The 18,837-nt window shown below is 40.0% G+C and overlaps 1 protein-coding gene across 1 annotated transcript in view; it reads right to left on the bottom strand.

Annotated features, from left to right (window-relative positions):
* Positions 1-18,837, bottom strand: part of LOC117815328 (netrin-1-like) — a 72,037-nt gene that overhangs the window by 4,759 nt on the left and 48,441 nt on the right. Inside the window, exons 6-8 of the mRNA XM_034686980.1 lie at positions 17,859-18,008; positions 15,580-15,633; positions 5,682-5,756 (exon numbers count right to left, since the gene is read on the bottom strand). Of these exons, the coding sequence (XP_034542871.1) occupies positions 5,682-5,756; positions 15,580-15,633; positions 17,859-18,008 (279 nt within the window). The remainder of the gene's footprint in view (positions 1-5,681; positions 5,757-15,579; positions 15,634-17,858; positions 18,009-18,837) is intronic.

The following is an 18,837-nucleotide window of genomic DNA, read 5'->3' as shown; positions in this document are numbered from 1 at the left end:
ATTGGCCTCTGTACCCCAAAAGGGTTCTTTATTTAAGAATTTTTTGGCTTCACTGCATAGTTGCAAAAGAGAGTCAGTTTGCTCAATCCAAATGCCCGTCAGAGGGTGAAACAGCTTCTTTAAGACCCAATCTGAACTGGGCAATTTGGACAAATTGACTACCAACCAAGCTTGAGTATGTAACACATTGATTGTCTAGGTGTGTTCAGGTAAGAAAGCATACTGGATTTCTTCAGTCAGGTTCTTTTTTATCAGTCTTCAAAAGGCTACTTCTGTCAATGTTTGACTGAAGCTGCGCACAGCACTGAGACCGTTACTGAGTAGAGGATAATCTGCCTTTGCTGTGTGTGTCATTGTATCTATCCATCACTACTGTACGACCCCATATCATGGCCATTACAAAAAGCTGTCTAAAACTTTTGTCTGTAAACTTGGTCAGAAAACAGTGTAAGAACTAATTTTCCACAAGCATAACCCTAGTTTTAAGTCTTTTAAAAAGCAGTTTTAAAGCCCAGCTTTCCAGTCTCACTAACTTTGCTCTACATCACAGTGCTACTTTCCAAAGATGGTTCCCTTGAAACTCTAAATTTTTATAGAGCTATGACATTATGTACCTTTGATTTACACACAAAACACGCAGGTTTCAGTTATCTCTAAATGTTGTTCTCTCCCTTTCAAATGCAAAACATCACCTGCAGCAGATCAGATCAGCTATTACTTTTTATCAAAATTTGAGTTTAGGGATGTCCCAAAGTGACTTCTTTTCTAGTCGCTTAAATGTAAATTCAAATTCTGACTAAACAGAAGAAAACACTCAGAATACAGATTGACTTTAGCACATTTTGATTATTACAGCTAAATAAGGGATCACATAATCTGTGGGTAAACTATGTTAAATTGTGGCTAACTTTAGCAGAGCTGGCACCACCAGCCTTTGGTTCTCCCTAATGGTTAACTTTCACATGCTGTGCTGGTTACTGCACATCCTGCAAAAACTGCACAGTGCTTCCATATACTATCTGTTATCTGTGATTGTTTACATCTGGGTCGTAAAGCATCATAGCATTAGGCCCATGACAGAAGGCCCTAACCAGAGCTAAGGTGGGAATCTGCACTGGAGCTTAGATACAACACATGACCAGCATTTCAAGCCTTTAATAAAAAAAAAAAAAAAAAATTGTAAGACAACTATGATGTGCGAACTACAGAGTGTGACAACATTTGATAATTTTGTCAACACATCCATATTTAAATTCAATAATATAAATAGTTCAAGTTGATTAACTTAATATCTTTTTTTAACTTGGACCTTTGACCTTTTTTAACAAGGTGTCAGATGAAGTTGCCTACAGCTGTGGTGTCTGACTCATATTCAATTAACATTTGATAAAAACTTGATTGCAGAGATATCATGCTCAAGCACCAAGATCTGTGCTGGAACCAAAACCCTGTTCATGGCATACAAACAAGGTGGAAATAAACAAAACAGGAATACCTCTGAAAGGATTCATTATGGTGTAGGTGCATATACTGGCTCTATGGTCATCTTTCTTTTAAGTTACTGTCAGCAGCAGATTAAACTGACAGAGCTAATGACTGTAAAAAACAAAGTAATGAATACAGTAAAAAGAGTGATAAGTGATTGCATTACTTAAAAAAGTTTGTTAAAAAATATTTATCATTATTCTCCTGTGGTATGGACTCTGTTTTATTCTCCATGAGAAAGGCTTGAATATGATCTGGCAGCGATATAAAGCCCCACATGCATTATGTCCATTACCACTGACAGAGCTCAATGATTCATAATGTGATTTAGAGGGTAGTAAGGGCTAATAGAGACATTAGCTGGGAGACTCTTGGTGATATAACATGATGAATCAGCTGGTTTGGTCCTTCAGAGAGTTTCCTCTCATTGATCCAAACCTAGCATGTATCAATACGTATTATATTAATCTGATCTGTATTAAGTTCCTTTATACTTCCTTTGTACATACAGGACTGCTTTTGAAATGAGCCACTGTGTTAGAGGTTTGCAGGTTTCACTTTCAGTGTAGAGCAAATGGAGCGATGAAGTATTGAAATATATTCTTTAGATACCATACATGTTTGATCACTGCCCTATAGTGACACTTGCTGCTGAAAAACATCTCTTTGCTTCTCCTTTGGGTCTTGCTCACAGAATTCTTATTTACATAGCTACCTGTTCACTATACTGTGCATTATCCCTTCCATCTTGTACCATTGTTGATGTAGATGATTTTAACTCTACACGTACAGTATTGGGTTTCCATTCATGGTATACTTTACTTATGCTGGTGCTTGTGAATTTTCACCCCTGCCTGATGTCCCCTGAAGTGTCAACAGGGACTCATTGAGTGACCTTGTCCAACCTCATGGTGGCCCCTTTAGCTTAAACTAGCCACCTGCCACCTGTTTCTGTTCTGTCTGCTTCAGTTTAGTCAACACTCACTGTACCCTGAATTGCATGCAGTAGTTATAACCAGGGATTATTATGAGATCAGACACTTCCACCCTCCTCCCTGCACCCTGCTCCCTCCTGTGATTCTTTATGTGCGTCTGTATGTCGACCACAGAGGCTTGTAGCATCGTTTTTCTACGCAGCATGGAGCCCCGCTCCCCTGCTGATCTTTTCACAACAATCCAAAGCTATGGCTTGCTCTACTTATTCTGTAGATTCGTATTGTGTTTGACTTTTCGATCCACTTGGCTGAGCTCTTGTGTGGTTTTTACTCTACAGGAGTCTTGTTCTAGTCTGTTATGAATTTTGAATGTGCTGTTGGATATGACAAGGAGCTGAATGGTTCTTGTGTTCAAAGGCATCCTGTTGAAGGCGAGAGGAAAGCGGATTACACAGAGGATGAGGTAGCAAGTAAAATATTCTTGGGCGGATAGCAAAATTATATGTTTGAACCTGGCTGTAAAATAATGTGTAAAGGGTTAAAACCGTCGGTGTGTATACAGAATCAGTTTGACACCATTTTTAACAACAACAAAAAAGGTTAATGTACTTAATAACTGAACTCCAATGAACCCCAAATTTTTCGAGGAAAAAAAAGTGTTACTTTTTTCATTAGTCCCAAGTATGATCTCTGACCCCCCAAATTAAATTATCCTCCCTCTAAAAGCAAAAACTGTGGGGCAAAAAGAAACATATTTTACATGGTATTATCACATCCATCAGTACCAGCAGATCCCCTATCCCTCTGGCACACACCCACATACAAAGTACACAGTTGGGAGGCTCCCCTTGCTTCACTCTTTGGTAAATGTACATCCATGAGGGTACTCAGTAATGTGTTGAATGATGGTTTCTCCACCACAACATCCTGATGTCTCTTTTTATCTCTGCAACCTTGAACCTATGCTGCCTGCGGTTATCGCTACGTTGTTACATAAATATTCTGCTGATAAAATTGTCTGTCATCTATCACAACGGATTTGAACTTAAGTATGAACCTGCTAATGAAAGATTAACAATATTGACTTCAAATCTTACGCTGGTTGCCACCTGCCATAAAACAAAGGGTAGATGAAGAAGCAGCAGTAGAAGAAGAAAACTTAGTAACCAGCTAGCTAGCCAGCCTTCACTGCTGTGTGCTGCTACTACTGCAGCGCAAATCATGTCAGAGGAGATGACAGATGCAAGCTGTTTCCATGCCATTTTCGTAAACAGCTATAATATTATTATAGCTCTTTTTTTTAACATTATAGCTGTCTACATAACAGCAAAAAACAATAAGTCTGTGGCATGCATTGTGACAAAGTGGTAAAAGAGACTGTAGTAGCACTGGGATGTTATAAATTATAAAGCCAACCTAACAGGATTTGCATTTTAACGTGATATGAGTGAGCCTGGTCATGTGTGTGACAATAGCGACGGGAGAATAGTGTAATTGCAGAAAAGACGTGTTGATTGTACAAAGTGGCATACTTGTGCAGAAAGTATTGGAAAAGATCAACTTACATTAATTGTTCAGCTAAAGGATCAGGGTCTCACTTATAACACAGTGGATAGAGTACATATGAAGTTTAGGTATCACGGTGGATTACAGTAACAACCATGAGGAATACAGAAAAAATGCATGAGTGTCCCTTCAGTGTTTATATGTTTACAGGGCCCTCATTGTTTCACCGTAAACTTTAGTACTCATGTCAGTCAGCGACCCCCTCTTCACCGTTCCACCCTCTGAATCGCCAATTTCCCCTGTCAATGGGTCAGTGCTCGCTTACTGGTGTTAACATTTTACCTTTAGCTTTGTATATAAAGATCGTGAACTTAGAAAACGCCACTTTCAGGCCCTGTTTTGTTCGTATGCAACGTTTATGTATGAGACCCCTGATGTTTTTTCTGTGCCTTGAGTACATTAAGTTTACAATTAGAAGAAGAAACAGCATCCTTTTTAAAAGGGTATTTGTCCTGACCCCATAATTGCAATTAGCTGCTCCTCTTCTTTACCTGCTGTACTGCAATCTTAATATAAAAATGCACTTAGTTGATCATTAAGGCTACCTGGGTGAGTTTTTGTTTGTTTTTATGGCAATATTTTTATTGTCTTGTCTGGTTATTATTGTTGTTTTTTTATTGATGGCTTGTCTGTTATTTTGATTAACTACGACTTGTTCATAGAAACTAGAAACACTGGACTGTTTCATCATGTATAAGACTGTATGAAAAATCCACCAATATATATACATTTTTGCAATACTGGAATTTTAACATTCGGGAGGGACTGATGACTAATACATTCATGCTTAAAATGATAGATATTTCCATTACGAGGCTCTTCTCACAACATCAGCAGTGAGGTAGGCCCTGCTGGAAGAGGAGGTGTCAATAAGCTGACCTCCTAACTCCTCCAAATCCCTGCACAACAAAGCCCACGCCTGTCTGTCAAGCCGCTGAGGTATGCTGCAGGATGCCGCTGATCGGTTGACCGGTTCAGCAGCTTGACTTCAATCAGGGGAGGAGACTAAGAGAGGGACAGAGGGGAGAGGTCATACGTCTTATCCACACCTTGAATGGCGTGGCGGACGGACGCTCACAGGAATGCAGCAGTTGTGTGTGTGTGTGTGTGTGTGTGTGTGTGTGTGTGTGTGTGTGTGTGTGTGTGTGTGTGGGGTGGGGGTGGGGGGTAGGGTCCAGCTTAATGAGGATCTCTCAGAGAGCACCCACTGTCCGTCACACTGTCTGTGCTTTATCCGTCCGGGCCTTAAATGCAAACTCAAAGACCCTTCCCCCGACACACCTCTGCCTAATTCTTTATCCTGCCCTTTCTCTCTTTCTGTTTGTCGGCTTCTCTCTTCCTCCTTGAAGATCTTCTGTCATCCGTTTGATGCTTTGTCTCTGGCCACAGAAAGCTGGAGTAAGCCATCAGTAAGATCAGCCTCATCTGTGAACTATGGCATCTCCCCAGCAACAAGCTGCACTGGGCTGGGAAGCTTTCTGGGGAGTTCTGTTGCACAGTGACTTTAATGATCCTGAAAACTTGATACATTATTTGTTCTGTTAGAATAAGAAACTTATTTTTCATCTACAGCCAAGACAGAGAAAAGGAAACGGTGTGTTTCTCCCATCAGACCACATGTTTTTAAGCTCTTCTGTAGAAACAAATATTAGTCCAAGTCATAAAAAAGGGATTGTGTGTTGTCCATTGACTCACCATAATCTTTCTTGCAGTACTTCTTCATGTTGATCTTCAATTTGCCTTTAGATGCCTTGCAGTAAGAGTCACAGTCTGGAAAAATGAGAAGAGACAAAATACAGGAAAGAGGTTAGAAGAGAAAAAAGGATGAATTACATTTGTGAAACAAGACAAAGGTTAAATTGGTTCCATTGTTTGTAGGCAAAAATCTCTTTAATACCTAACAATTTCCTAACATGAAAGAAAAAAACTTTTTAGTTCCACATGCCAGATGGATGTTGCAAAGCCATAGCATGCATGGCTTATCTTAAAGAAGTGTAAGTAAAAATCTGTAAACTTGTTCCCACAACTGTAATTGAAAACTGAAAATAAATTAGATCACTTCAGACTTTTGGCTTTGTAAATAATTTGACAATAATGTTAAATTGCTTAACTTATAGATTTTAAAAATTACTGTAAATTTATAAACACACTAAAAGAATTATCTCCTTTGTCCTCTGTCATGAAAAAAAACGTGTCCACCTGCTACAATCTCCCTAAAATATTTATATATGAAGATGATATTATAGCTGAAGTTTCTTTCTTGCTTCTTAATATTTTAGTTTTTTAACACCTTGATTTGTATTCTCGTCAAAATTAGAAAATCTTCAAAATTCTATACCTTTTTTATTATTTACTGTATCAATTGTATTATTATTATTGTTATTTTTAAATTTATTAGTATTATTATTTCTATTATAAGTCTAATTTTATTAGCAGTAGTAGTAGTCATAGTAGTAGTAGTAGTTGTACTTTTCCCCCTGAAAGTTTGTTAGCCAAAACTGACTTTTGTAAATTTTTGCTCAAACCCATGAAGTCCAAATTTTGAATGTATTGAATTGAATGTTTGTATTGAAAGTGGCTGTAAATAAAATTGAGTTGAGATTAGCTATAATGCAAATTATGAGTGAAATTATGGGTATTTTTGATACAGTGGAAAAAAAAGATTTGGGACACGTGAAAGCTTGTGAAATTGCAATGCAGTATATTTAGCAAACTTTTTTTCACTTGTACTTAAAAGATATATATATCCTTTTCTGATTAGTACATAAAACTATTTTCATGCTTAACCTGTTCTATAATGATTTTATGCTTTTTTATGTGACTTCACAGGATTTCTCCTCTGTACTTCTATTAAAGGGTTTATTTTTTCTTTCTCTCAGAACAGGGACTGATAGCTGACAAAGACAAAACAATGCTCACTCAAACAATTTCCAAGAACAATATGGTTACACATTTTATGGCTGACTGGTTGACACGCACATCTGTCTGGTTTCATTGTGCTGTCTGACTGGTCCACTGTTAGTTTTATTAAAAGTGCTTGTTTTGTTTGTGGTAGTGGCCCTTTAAACTCTTACAACCTCCTATGTGATGATGAGGACCTCCAAAAGAAGCTGATGGTACCAGCAGCAGTTCAGCAGAACCACAAATCACCTCTGCCATCTACCCACTCACTCCCTGTCAGACTGTGGGAATGAGTCAGGCCTCTGCAGACCACCCTCCACCCACTTCAAACCCTCCTACCCTTCTACCCTTCCTCCAAATCTCACCTCCCTTGTCACCTCAGCCCCCCAACCTCCAGAAAAAAATAACCCTGGGATCACTTCGAGGCCTGGCGAGGACCATGTTGAGAGTTTGCATTTATTGCAGTGTGGATGAGGGGGGAAAAAGCGTGGAGGGCTGGCAGCTTTTCGAGGGAGTAGAAGGCGGGAGTGTGAAGGGGGTCAATGCCACACAAAGGGAGGTCAGGAAGGGAAAATTAGCCATCCATGAAGCGTTAGGCAGAGGACCCTTTTTGTGGAGGGAGGGCCATGAACAAATAAATACCTCACGCAGGCAGAGGGGTCACCCAAATTGCCTCACAGCTCTCTGCTGTAGGAAATTCACGCATACAAACCCATATATGTTTGTTCATTCAAGCTAAACTTTAAACTGTGGGAATCTTACCTGGTAAGAAATAAATTCAGAGACAGCTGTCTATTGGCCATATTCACATGGGTACTATTTTACATCATCCTCAGGGGGAAGCTCAAATGCTAGTTTAATGCTGTGCTATAAATTAAGTATATCTAACATTTGTTATCATTCACATGTTCCTTACTCATGGACAGCTGAAAAGACAACTGGTAGTGATATCCTGAAGGGGCACTAGGCCGTATTTCAAAGGAAGAAAAATGTTTGCTAACACATAAGTCGCTGGTTTTAGACAGCAACTAATGTTAGCTATTAAGCTAGTATCAGAAAACAGCTACTGTTAGCATTTAACCACCTTCTTGCTAAGCATACCAGCATCCAGGAGTTTAGGCCTTTATTTTTGTGTCATACTACACATTTCACAAGTAATATTAGCATTTAGCAACTTTCTAGAAAACATTAATATTAGGTAGGTAGTAGTAGAATGCTAACATGAGTTACTGTCTGAGGGCAGCTCTGACTGTAGCTAGGTTAGCTTGGTTAGTTTATTCCCTTTTCTTAATGTGAAAGATGGCTCTTTGGCAATTCCTTGATCAACTGACAGTCAGTGAAAAAATGACCGTTTTTATGATTACCAATAAAGCCCACGGCCTGGAACACAGCAGGATGACGTCTGAGCTACCCACAATAGAAATGGCCACCATGGGAATATGGTAAATTGAAGACATGCTGGTACAAAAATACTTCTCCTCTATAGCCTACTGTGTTTCATCACCATTTGTTGATGTGTTTAAAGGGGCAAAAAAATTCTGTTACGCGCTGAAAACACATGCTTTGCAGATTCAAACTAACCCTGCAATGTGTCCAAATAGATCCATGAAGAAATGCATATGCCTCCACTTTTTATGATAGATTACCAGGAGGTGAAGGAGGCAACCATATATCCCTCCCTCCACTTTGCAAGGCCCCTGCAATCCACAGAGTTCATAGCTACAATGATTGCCCCATGCTATGCTGTCATGCTGCCAGACACTTAAAGAAAGACGTGACGTGAGGTCATATCATGAAAAAGAAAAAAAAAAAATCTTCTTTTTTCTGCACCTATAGCATTCTGCGCAACTGGCATAAATTGGTTCCAGAGTCCTTATATGGTTTACACTTCAGGGGTGCAAGTTGTAATGAGTGAAGTAAAAGAAAGGAAGGAGGAAAAAAGGGAGCGAGAGATGGATGGACGGACAGCGAGTTGTAGTGGAGGAGAGTGATGGGCTGGTGGAAGAAGGATTGGAGCTTTCAGGCAGCCTGAATATGAACAAACTTCATTGTTGTTCGCAGATCTTTGCTCCATGCCTTTACTCTCTTTTATACTCTGTGTGAATGAGGTTGCCTGGGGAACACCAGGACAAGAAAAAATGCAGGGAAAGGAGGCGGGAGAATGGATACTGGTAGAGAGTGAAGGGGTGGAGAGGTTGACACAAAAAAGAAGATGGGAGTGAAGTTTATCAGGGGGGTGGGAGGAAGAAGAAGAAGAGGAGGATCAGGATTTTAAGTAAAATCAGCAAAAAAACAAAGATGCAAGGCCACAAAGCTGGAGCTGGTGGTAGTAAATAGAGTGAGTAACATAAATAGACAAAGTAAAGAAACAGAGGAGTCTATATGAGCTGTGCCTGATTACCATGTAAATGATGGAAGGGGGAGCTGAGGAAAGGAAGCTTTGTTTTCTCATAACCCCCCTTGATGCCATCATGATACTTCCCTTTGATAGCCTTTCGTTCCCCATTAGTGTACCCCTGAGACACAGCTCCGGGCCCCGCTGAGAGCACCCCGAGATCCCCATTTAGGCCCAGGCAGTCCCCTACCGTGAGGACAAATGTTCCCTTTGTGCGCGTGTTACAGGCAGGGGAAGTGGGAGCAGTCCTCTAGCACTGAGCTAAAATGTGCTTTGGGTGTTCTGAGTAGATGTAGTTACTACAGCGCTTTGTTTCCTGCCTTTCAGAGCACTGAGGAGTGCGTAACTGAGAGGTGGACCTTTGCCCCTTCTATCAAAGTGCTGTACAGCTCTTACAGCTAATCGTTTTCATTTGGGATGCTTCGAACTAAAGATGCTTCAAGGCAGAATACAGGATTGCACAGTTTCATGCATTTGAGCCAAAGCCTTGCTTAGAAAGAAGCCAAAGTAGGCTAAAGTAGCCAAAGTAGTGTCTGATACATTGTACAGTATTATATTGTAAGACATGCCAAAAAGACCAAAATTCCTCAACATCATTTGGGATAACGTGAGCTGCAACCTAAAAAAGCTGACATAGTAAAAGGATGACTGTGCCAGTTTCCTGACCTATTTAGAAACCAGTTCAGTGATGCGATGGGGGTAGGGGGGGTCAACCTTAGTCAACCCATCCTCAGCAATAGTGCTGTTGCTTAAAAAGTGCTGTTGGTGATAAAGTCAGGAGACTAATAACATCCGGTAAGGCGGCAGTAAGGGGCAATGGATAAGCAAAACAACACAGGACTCACGCCTGGAAGACTAGAGTTAGAGTCAAAAGATAAACAAGAAGAAAGGGACATATTGTATCCATCAATTCTCGTTGCAGGCCAGACATAGAGACTGTTCACAAGTCAGTGTCATAATTGTTGACAAAAAAAATGAATGATAAGTGCTCATCAACCATCTTTTTTAATTTTTTTTTACCATGTTTACAATATGAGACAAAATTAGATGGTATAGGGCTAAAATGTCAGACATTCCAATCCCACAATTGTTTCCCAAATGGGAGTCTATTTGTTCATTCTGTCACTTATCCGTAATAAGTGCACCACGGGTTCCCTGCTTCCATGCATTTCTCTTTTTTTCATTGTTGATTTTTTTCCTCATTTCATGTCGGTTGCAAAGCCACACACACGGCCAGTTACTTGATGTCGGTTGAATCAGCTGTTTAAAGTTTGAAGTTTTTTTGCTTCCATTAACTTTATAGCTCTGTGTTGATGCCTTAACTTATTTATTCAGCGAGGGGATATTTTTGCATATTTAGTAAGACATTACACGTTTGATCATTTCTAAATCATCAAAAATGACAATTCAACACTGACAACTGGATCATCTAGGTCAATCTGATCAGAAGTCTGAAAAATGAACCCTTTTGCCCTAAATCAATTTAAATTTGTGAATGACAAGATAATTATGGTTGAGGTTAACCGACGTCATGGATACTGTCACCAGATGGAGAATAACAGCAAGTCTTTGAGAGGACACTGCTGTCTTGAATGGAAGTCAGACAAGCTACACACTAATCAATCAATCATAACTGTTTAACTATTCAACTTGGCAGCTCAAGGTCACACAGATTCCTGCATTTTAATTTCACCTTGATACAAAATTTATATAAAAAGTTCAAGGATCATGCAGTATATCTTATTGAGGACACTTAGGCAATAGATCATTCAGGGTTGCTTATGAAAGTGTGTGAGCTCATATACACTTTGACCTCAATGCAGCCAGCCCATTAAAAGGGGGCTCTCATTGGCTTACCTATGTAAGGTGGGCTACAAATGGGCATGGGCTTAAAGTTGGCTTTTAAGTGAGTTGGTGGTCCAGCCAAGAAGAATATAATATACAACTACAAATGGGCGTACCATTTAAACAGTAACCATGAATACTGTCTCAATGGGTTACATTTAGGTTGTATGAACCCTCATCAAGGGCCCTTCATTAAACTATCTGTGGTCAACCCCAAGGTTGGCCCCAAGGTTTTAAGTGTTTGGGCCCTTCTTGGGTGAGTTGGCTGAGGAGGAAACTTATCAAACATTATCAAGTCAAGTCAGATGTAGACAGATATCTATATCAAGTGAATCTAGACAAATTCTCAATACAAGTAAATCACTGTGAACAAGGCCTCAGAGACAGTGCAGGGCTTATCAGAGTTGCTAGCGCGCCGATGACAAGGAGGTGTAAATGACGGCTCAGGAGGAGGGCTTTCTCCCTGAAGCAGACTGATTGAGAAACAAATTGAGGCAAATAAAGCATGTAATTAGATTATGGAGCCCAGTGTGGTGCCCTGCTCTGCGCTGGGCTGATCAGGGCAGTGGGTTTGGATCGTGTCCAGAAAAAGACACAGAGAGAAAGAAACCTTGTCTCTTTTCTTATCGTATTGTCAGAAGATGAAGAAGATGGTCTGTTTTTGGTCAGACAGCAGCTGGTGAAGAGGCTGTTTGAGTTCTTGACCTGATTTGAGATTTTACTTTTGGGTGGTTTGTGACCACTTCTGATGGTTCGGGTTGACCTCTTTCACTGTAATTAATGAGTTTCAGATGAGTCAGGGGAGACGCCAGTTTAATTTCACTCAAATTATAGACACAGAGAAGATCCCAGCCAAGATTTTAGTTCCTCAGAGTAAATTGGAGATCCAAAATGTAAAATGTAAGCAACCGTTTTATCCCAATAGTAAGAATTTGATACAATGTTCTTTTACATTTGGCCCAGTATTTTGAAAACTGTCTTTTGAAATTACTGTATTTCTTCTCTCACTCTTTTACAATTAAGTGGCGTAACAAGATCCCACGTTGACATGACTGTACGGTGCGATTGAGTCGAAAACAGGGTGTGTGAAGCAAGACTCATGTCCAAAAAATCCAAGGAGGGGTCCAACACAGATTCTGATCACTTCCAGCCCCACACACACACACACACACACACACACACACGAGCGCACACACACGCACGCACACTCACACACACACACACACACACACACACACACACACACACACACACACACACACACACACACACACACACACACACACACAAAAGCAGGACTGAATCTTGTTACCCTTATGAGCCTCATCACCACCCCTGCAATTCTCCTTGTCCTCATCATCATCAGTTACTTTCACATCCTGTGTATCCTTACAGACCGGGGCGACCATTGCGGGTCATCAGCGGTTAATCTCCTCCATATTTTCATTTGCAGCGCAGACGTCTCTGTCACGACCCGTGGGAGTGGCGACTCACACCATCCGTGACCTACCAGCACAATGTGTGTTTTGTCTGGGCCACACCATCAGAGGTATTCTCCATGCATTCCAGCCCTCCGTGTGGTCGAGAGGGGGAGAGCCTCTGCTGCAGGAGACAAATTAATATCCACTCCATTTTCCCCCCCTCAAGCCTTCCATTCCCCCCTTCCTAAAAATATGTCCCCCCTCATCGTTCAAGTGAGGCGCAACAAGGCACCTGCCTCACAGCTGTCTGCCTAGCACCCCCACACAAATGAACACATAAGGGTATATTCTTATAAGCTATTTCCATTTCCAAATTTCCATATAAATTCAACCCATCTCTTCTTCTGTTCATTTCTCTCTTTGCTTTTATTCATTATTTTCGTTCACACTGTAAACCTGAAATCTTACCAAGTCAATTTGTCTAAATTCTAGTCAGATATCTAGTCAGATATCTCAGTATAAGAGTCGATGATATGTGATATATGACAAGTCCAGAAGTGAATCTTATGTCAAGATACAACAAGCCAAAATAGGGACTTAAGGTTGCAATTAGTAGAAATGGCTGCTGGTCATTTTCTAAAAATGAGCTTTACATTTTGTTTTAAGAAACTAATCAACAAAAGGTCACTTGCTGCATTCATTGTAAATGTTTTTACTCATCATAATCAATTAAGTCCTTCTTTTTGGCTCATTTTAAAATAAGACATATGTATCTGGACTTGTCAGGTCAGTGTGGCTTGTATTTAGTTTATTTTGACAGGAAACTAGACAAATTAGACAATACGATTGTAGTTTTTGCAGTGTACAATTAGAATATTAGCAAAATTAGAATAATTTATTTAGAAATTTGAAAATAGAATTAACTAGCAAGAGTAAACCCAGATTTTTGCAGTGTAGCCTTCTGATTTACAATTCATTTTTTCTTTTTGTCTGTCCAATGTTTGTTCTTCAACTTAGCCTTGAGTATGTTTCAAAACCCACCATTGCTGCTTTTTAACTGTAGTGCTACCGCTAGTGTAACAGTAATAGACTTGTAAAAAATGTACAAAACAGGTACTGTTTGAGGGTTTGAAAATCCAGTCTGATCCTCTGATCAAACCCTCACATCTGTTTGCGATCACAAATAAGATGATATCATCGCTGCTGAACGATACCGGGCTGAAGAGGAGGAGGAGGAGGTGCATTTTCCTTTCAACCTTCAGTGAATGTGAAGGTAATGTATGCATCCTTTGGGTTTTGAGCCCTTGTGTTCTAAGGTGACCCTTTAGGCTACTTGTGATTCCCACATGGCAGACACTGGACCTCCTTTGAGTTATTAAACCGTGCAATCTGCTTGATTTCACCTCTCTTGTCCCATAATGGTACATCTGAGGGAATCCCCAGAGCTCTCTTGTGATTAGATTATTTGAAGGACTCCATAATCAGAGTTGTTACAGAGGCTCCTTCAGGTTGTGCTTCCATTAATTCAATGACATGGTCTGATGAATAGTGTTATTGAGCCTGAGAGCAGCATGTTATGTTGCTATATGCTAACAAATTGTATAAACAGTGAATTAAGGTTAAGGTATAGCTTTCAAAAACACAGGTGTCAAAAAAATGTTTCCTCTTTTTCAATGTTTCATTACAAGAAGCAGAAATCAACAAATAAGCTAACCATTATGTGAGGTTGATAAAGCAATACAGGCCTTTCTCCTCACTTATCCAGTAATCCTTGAATGAGGTGAGGAAAATCTCCCCTACCCCAAAACTGGACAGATTCATGACAAGGGGGCCCAGAGAAACCCCAGATATTCCAGCTTGACACCACCCACAGTGCTATGTGAAGACAAAGCGTGAAACAGAGGGAGACGAAGGAAGTGGAGGAGAGCGCACAGAGACCGAAAGAGAAAAGAATAGAGGTGGAGGATGGTTGGGGGTGGGTGAGTATCCCTGACTGTGCTGTCAATCGAAGCTGTCCGGGGAATGTAAGGGAGCTCAGAGGGCCCAACAACAGCTGCAGGAGCCTCTTACTCACACTCAAATACTCAGAATATGTATACCATGGGCCTCCTGCAACTTCATGGGTGAGACGGAACAAACATGCGGTGCCAGATGACTCAATTTTTTCCACCATGAGGTCAAAAAACAAAATGTGGAAGTTATTTTGATGTAGTTCATAAATTAATGTCTGTTTATGTCACATTTGTCGCATTCTTAGTATGACTGTATATGAACGTGAGTATGTTACATACAGGCGGATATGTGAGTAAATAGATATTGCCCTTTTCTTTTCAAATAGAAAGAAAATAAAATAAACAATTATGTATCTCTCTTTCCTCTGAGTTTGACCAATTTTAAAAATGTTGTTGAAAAGATCTCAAAATATTAAACTGGAAATAGCAACTAAACATCTTCAATGTCTTGCTTTGAATAAGCCTGTAGTTTAGCCAATGAGGCACTCCAATCTAACACTGCTTTAATATTAATTTCCAATATTTCAATGCTGTATCCCATCCTCAATGATAGGGCAGTGTAATAGTATCATTTCAAACATGACTCATTTGCTGAATTAGTGAATAAGAGTACAGTAGTATCCCAGGATGAGGTACAACTTCCAGATTCCTCCACATCACTGCCTCAGAATGAGACTGAAGGAGTTTGGTGAGATGAAATCAAACAAACTGTCGAGCCCCCATGCTGTAAGCCAGACCAACACCCCACTGTGCCGCAGTTAGACTGATTAATTGTGAAAGTGTGAGAGATTAAAGGAGGCACATCCCAGGGCTGCTGCTAATGTGTTTAATATTCATGAACCACTAATAAGAAGGAGGAAGGCATGAGGGATCCAATTTATCCAGCGGTCTGTTTTTACACTGGTGGAAAAATTTCACGGTAAGGCGGGGAAAAAAAAATTCCCCTTAGTTTGCAGCAGCATGGCGACGACAATAAGACACAAAAATGAAGTTAATGTTTGACTCTTATCTGTACTCACCTGTTGGCTCCTCTGTACTGCTTGACGGGGTTGTAGGAGGTGCAACAGGAATCTCTACTTGCAGAGAAAACAGAACATAGACACAAGGAAAGATCAGTTTCATTATAACATGCATCTATATAACATGATGAGAAAGTAAAAGGTCAAAACAGTCCAAAGAAATAAAATCTTGAGTGCTGAAGACATGAGTAACCCACAACTGTTTGATTTTTCAACAGACAAACTCTAGGGTGAATGAAAAGTTGAATTTAGCTGCTCAAATGGGATACTCTAGTTGCTTCTGTTGTGTATGTGTTTTAATTTATGTCAGTTTTACGCATCCTCTTCTCTAATAAGGGCTTTAAGTGCTACAAACATACTTTTCTTGTGACTTTTTGTCCTTTCCAATCTTCTCCGATCCATCTAAAGTCTATTTGTCCAAGTTTTTCTTGCTTTCATTTTTACTTTGCAATAACAGCAGACTTTCTTCTTTTCCTTATTGTACAGCCAATCGTGTGGGATGTGCTAACAATGGCCTCTTGGTTACACAAGTAAAAGTGAAATCTCTACTATTAATTTGTTTCATGTCTGTCTTCCATTGTCAATCTAACTAAAGTTCAAATTTTTCTGAAAATACTTTAAATAACTTGAAAAGGGATCTATCATTTTCTGCAAGCTCTTACATTTCTACACTCACTGTGTGATTCCTGTTAAAAAATGTTGCCCTATGTAATTTAAATTTTTTTTATAACAATGCTTGACATCCTTTAACGAATTCTCCATTACTGAGAAGATTTTCTGTCTCTTATCCTCCTCCCTTGTATCATTCTGCTGTGGAAAAAACTAAACGAGCTGTGTGATCGTCCAAAGACTTGATTCTCTCGGCCCTCCTTCATACTCTGTGGGTAGGAAGTTGACACTCAGAGAAATCATGCGTGAAGAACTGCTGCCTTATCTCCAAAGGAGCAGGATGGCAACAGAAGATATCAAACTCACAAAATGGCTTTTTGTGTTACTGTGGGCAGGAGAGAGGGGGCTCATCGAAAAAGGGAACAAAATACAAGGACATAAAGTAAAACTGCAGGGGTGTATCAAAGACATGCAAAGAAAGAGGTCGAGGAAAGAGGTGCACAACAGTGGTGGTTTCAGCTGTGCAGAGTTGAACACAGTAAGGATGGACAGAAAGAATCAAGTCTTTTGATCGAGTACAATCAGACTTTCTTAGTTGGGACAGAGCGAACCTGCTCCCTTCTGAATGTATACATCATTTATTGTGCAATGGAATGAAGTGCACGCCTTGTAGACATAATGAGGCCTTCTCCCATGACAAATTGGTCCATATCATGACAAGAAAAACAATTACTGCCAAAACAATGGCGCCTTAAGCCCAGAGGTCGCTCTGCTGATGTTGTTGTTGATCAGAATCTTCCATCAGTATTCAGTCGCCACGCGTGCCAGTTTAAATAATGAGCCTGTTTCTCATTATGCTCAAGTGTAGATTTATTTCTGACAGACCTTGGAGGTATACACAAATCAAAGATAAAGCAAAATGAAAGCTGGCAAGCGCTACCGCTAAATCTAAAAGACGGCTGTTAAAGATTTAAGTTGATTACATAGTTATCATCAGGGAGAGATTTGATTTCCATCTCACAGGGATCAGTGCTTTGACACCTTAGCTTTCACTCACATTCCCACGTATAAACGATATCTGATTAGTTGATTTAATGTATTCCTGTATTGGATCTCAGCCCAACATGTCCATGTGGAGGTTTATTCCTTATAAGCATATAATTCCTAGTATCTAATTACGACGGCAACAGAACTGATAAAATTGTGTTAAAGAGTGAGAAAAAAATGCCAATAAATATAAAATACTGACATCTGCTGAGGAGCTTTAAGCCCTCAGTCATCCCTCTGGTGACTGCAATAGACAAGATCATGTTTACAAGATCATGTTCGGCTTATACATGGTCATAGGATGCTGAGAAGAAGATTGATTTTTAGACTTTTATCCAGGATACTTTGGGGTTAAGAAATGCTAGTGTTAACAGCTTTGGGTCTATACTCAGATCAATGGAGTCCAACTACCTGAGAAGGCTACACTTCCATAACCTTGAGGTTCACTTTAATGGTGTGTTTATTTAAGCTGGGTGATTTACCGACAGTCAGACACAAAGCGCTTGTCTGAAGAAAAAGATGAAAGGCTGTTTCTGTGTTAAATGTGTGCGATATACATGTGTCTGAAATATTATAGTATCTGGTATGTCCGTCCCATTGTGGTGAGGACTGAATCCACGTACTTATGCAGGGGGCAATGGGCGAGCGGCTCTGCTGGTAGCCTTTAGCGCAGCGGTTGCACGTGATACCAGTCACGCCGTCTTTACAGGGACATTGTCCTGTGGTTTGGTTACAGGTTTTGCCAGCAGCACCCACGGGATGGCAATCACATGCTGTGAGGAAAAAGAGGAAGAAAGAGAGGCACAGTGAGTGGTCACACACAGAGACACACATGTGAGGAGATACAAACATCTACTATCTACAGGAGAGTGCAGGTGGGTACACAGCAGCAAAGATAGCGGTGGTGGCAACAATTCAACATATTCACACAGCAGCTACGTTCCTTAGTAACGTCACACTCAGGGAGAGAAGCTTTAATGCTGGAAAAAACAAACTTCCAAGTCCCAGAATTCAAGCCATATCAAGGTAGGAAATCTAACAAATTTGTTTATTTTCACTACTTTTCGATTGATCATGAACTGAAAATACAGTGGAAACCTGGCAGCCATATATTTAATGTTAAAACAACATTATTGATACACCTTTAGCCACTACAGTCAACAGCCAACACTAACATTAGCTATGAGTTAAAGCCTTTCCTACTGTAAGGTACAAACTGCCCAACTGTAATGTTAGCATTCAACCATTACTAGCTCACATAGCTATTAGCTTAAAATTCAAGCCTTTCCTGCGGCAAGGTATAAAACAGTCAAAGTGCATTAAGTGCAAGTTCATTATGTCAGATAACAGTTATAATTTTTAAGTTTCCGAAAAAATTATTCAAACAGTATCATATTTTTGCTCAAAACGAAACAAGCTAGGAAGCTGTTGGATGCTAAAGCTAGCTGTTGTGTTAACTTGACATATGGCTCCATGTCCCTCTGGATTTACACAATTTAGTGTCTTACAATTTTGGTTGTAAATCAATCAGGAAATTGAACAGATTAGAACACAGCATTACAATATTTAAACTGCATTTAAGCTTCCCACCCTGAGCAGAAC

The sequence above is a fragment of the Notolabrus celidotus genome, chromosome 7, assembly GCF_009762535.1.
Source record: "Notolabrus celidotus isolate fNotCel1 chromosome 7, fNotCel1.pri, whole genome shotgun sequence".
In the NCBI taxonomy this organism is placed as follows: Eukaryota; Metazoa; Chordata; class Actinopteri; order Labriformes; family Labridae; genus Notolabrus; species Notolabrus celidotus.
This window is presented reverse-complemented; position numbering and strand designations above follow the sequence as displayed.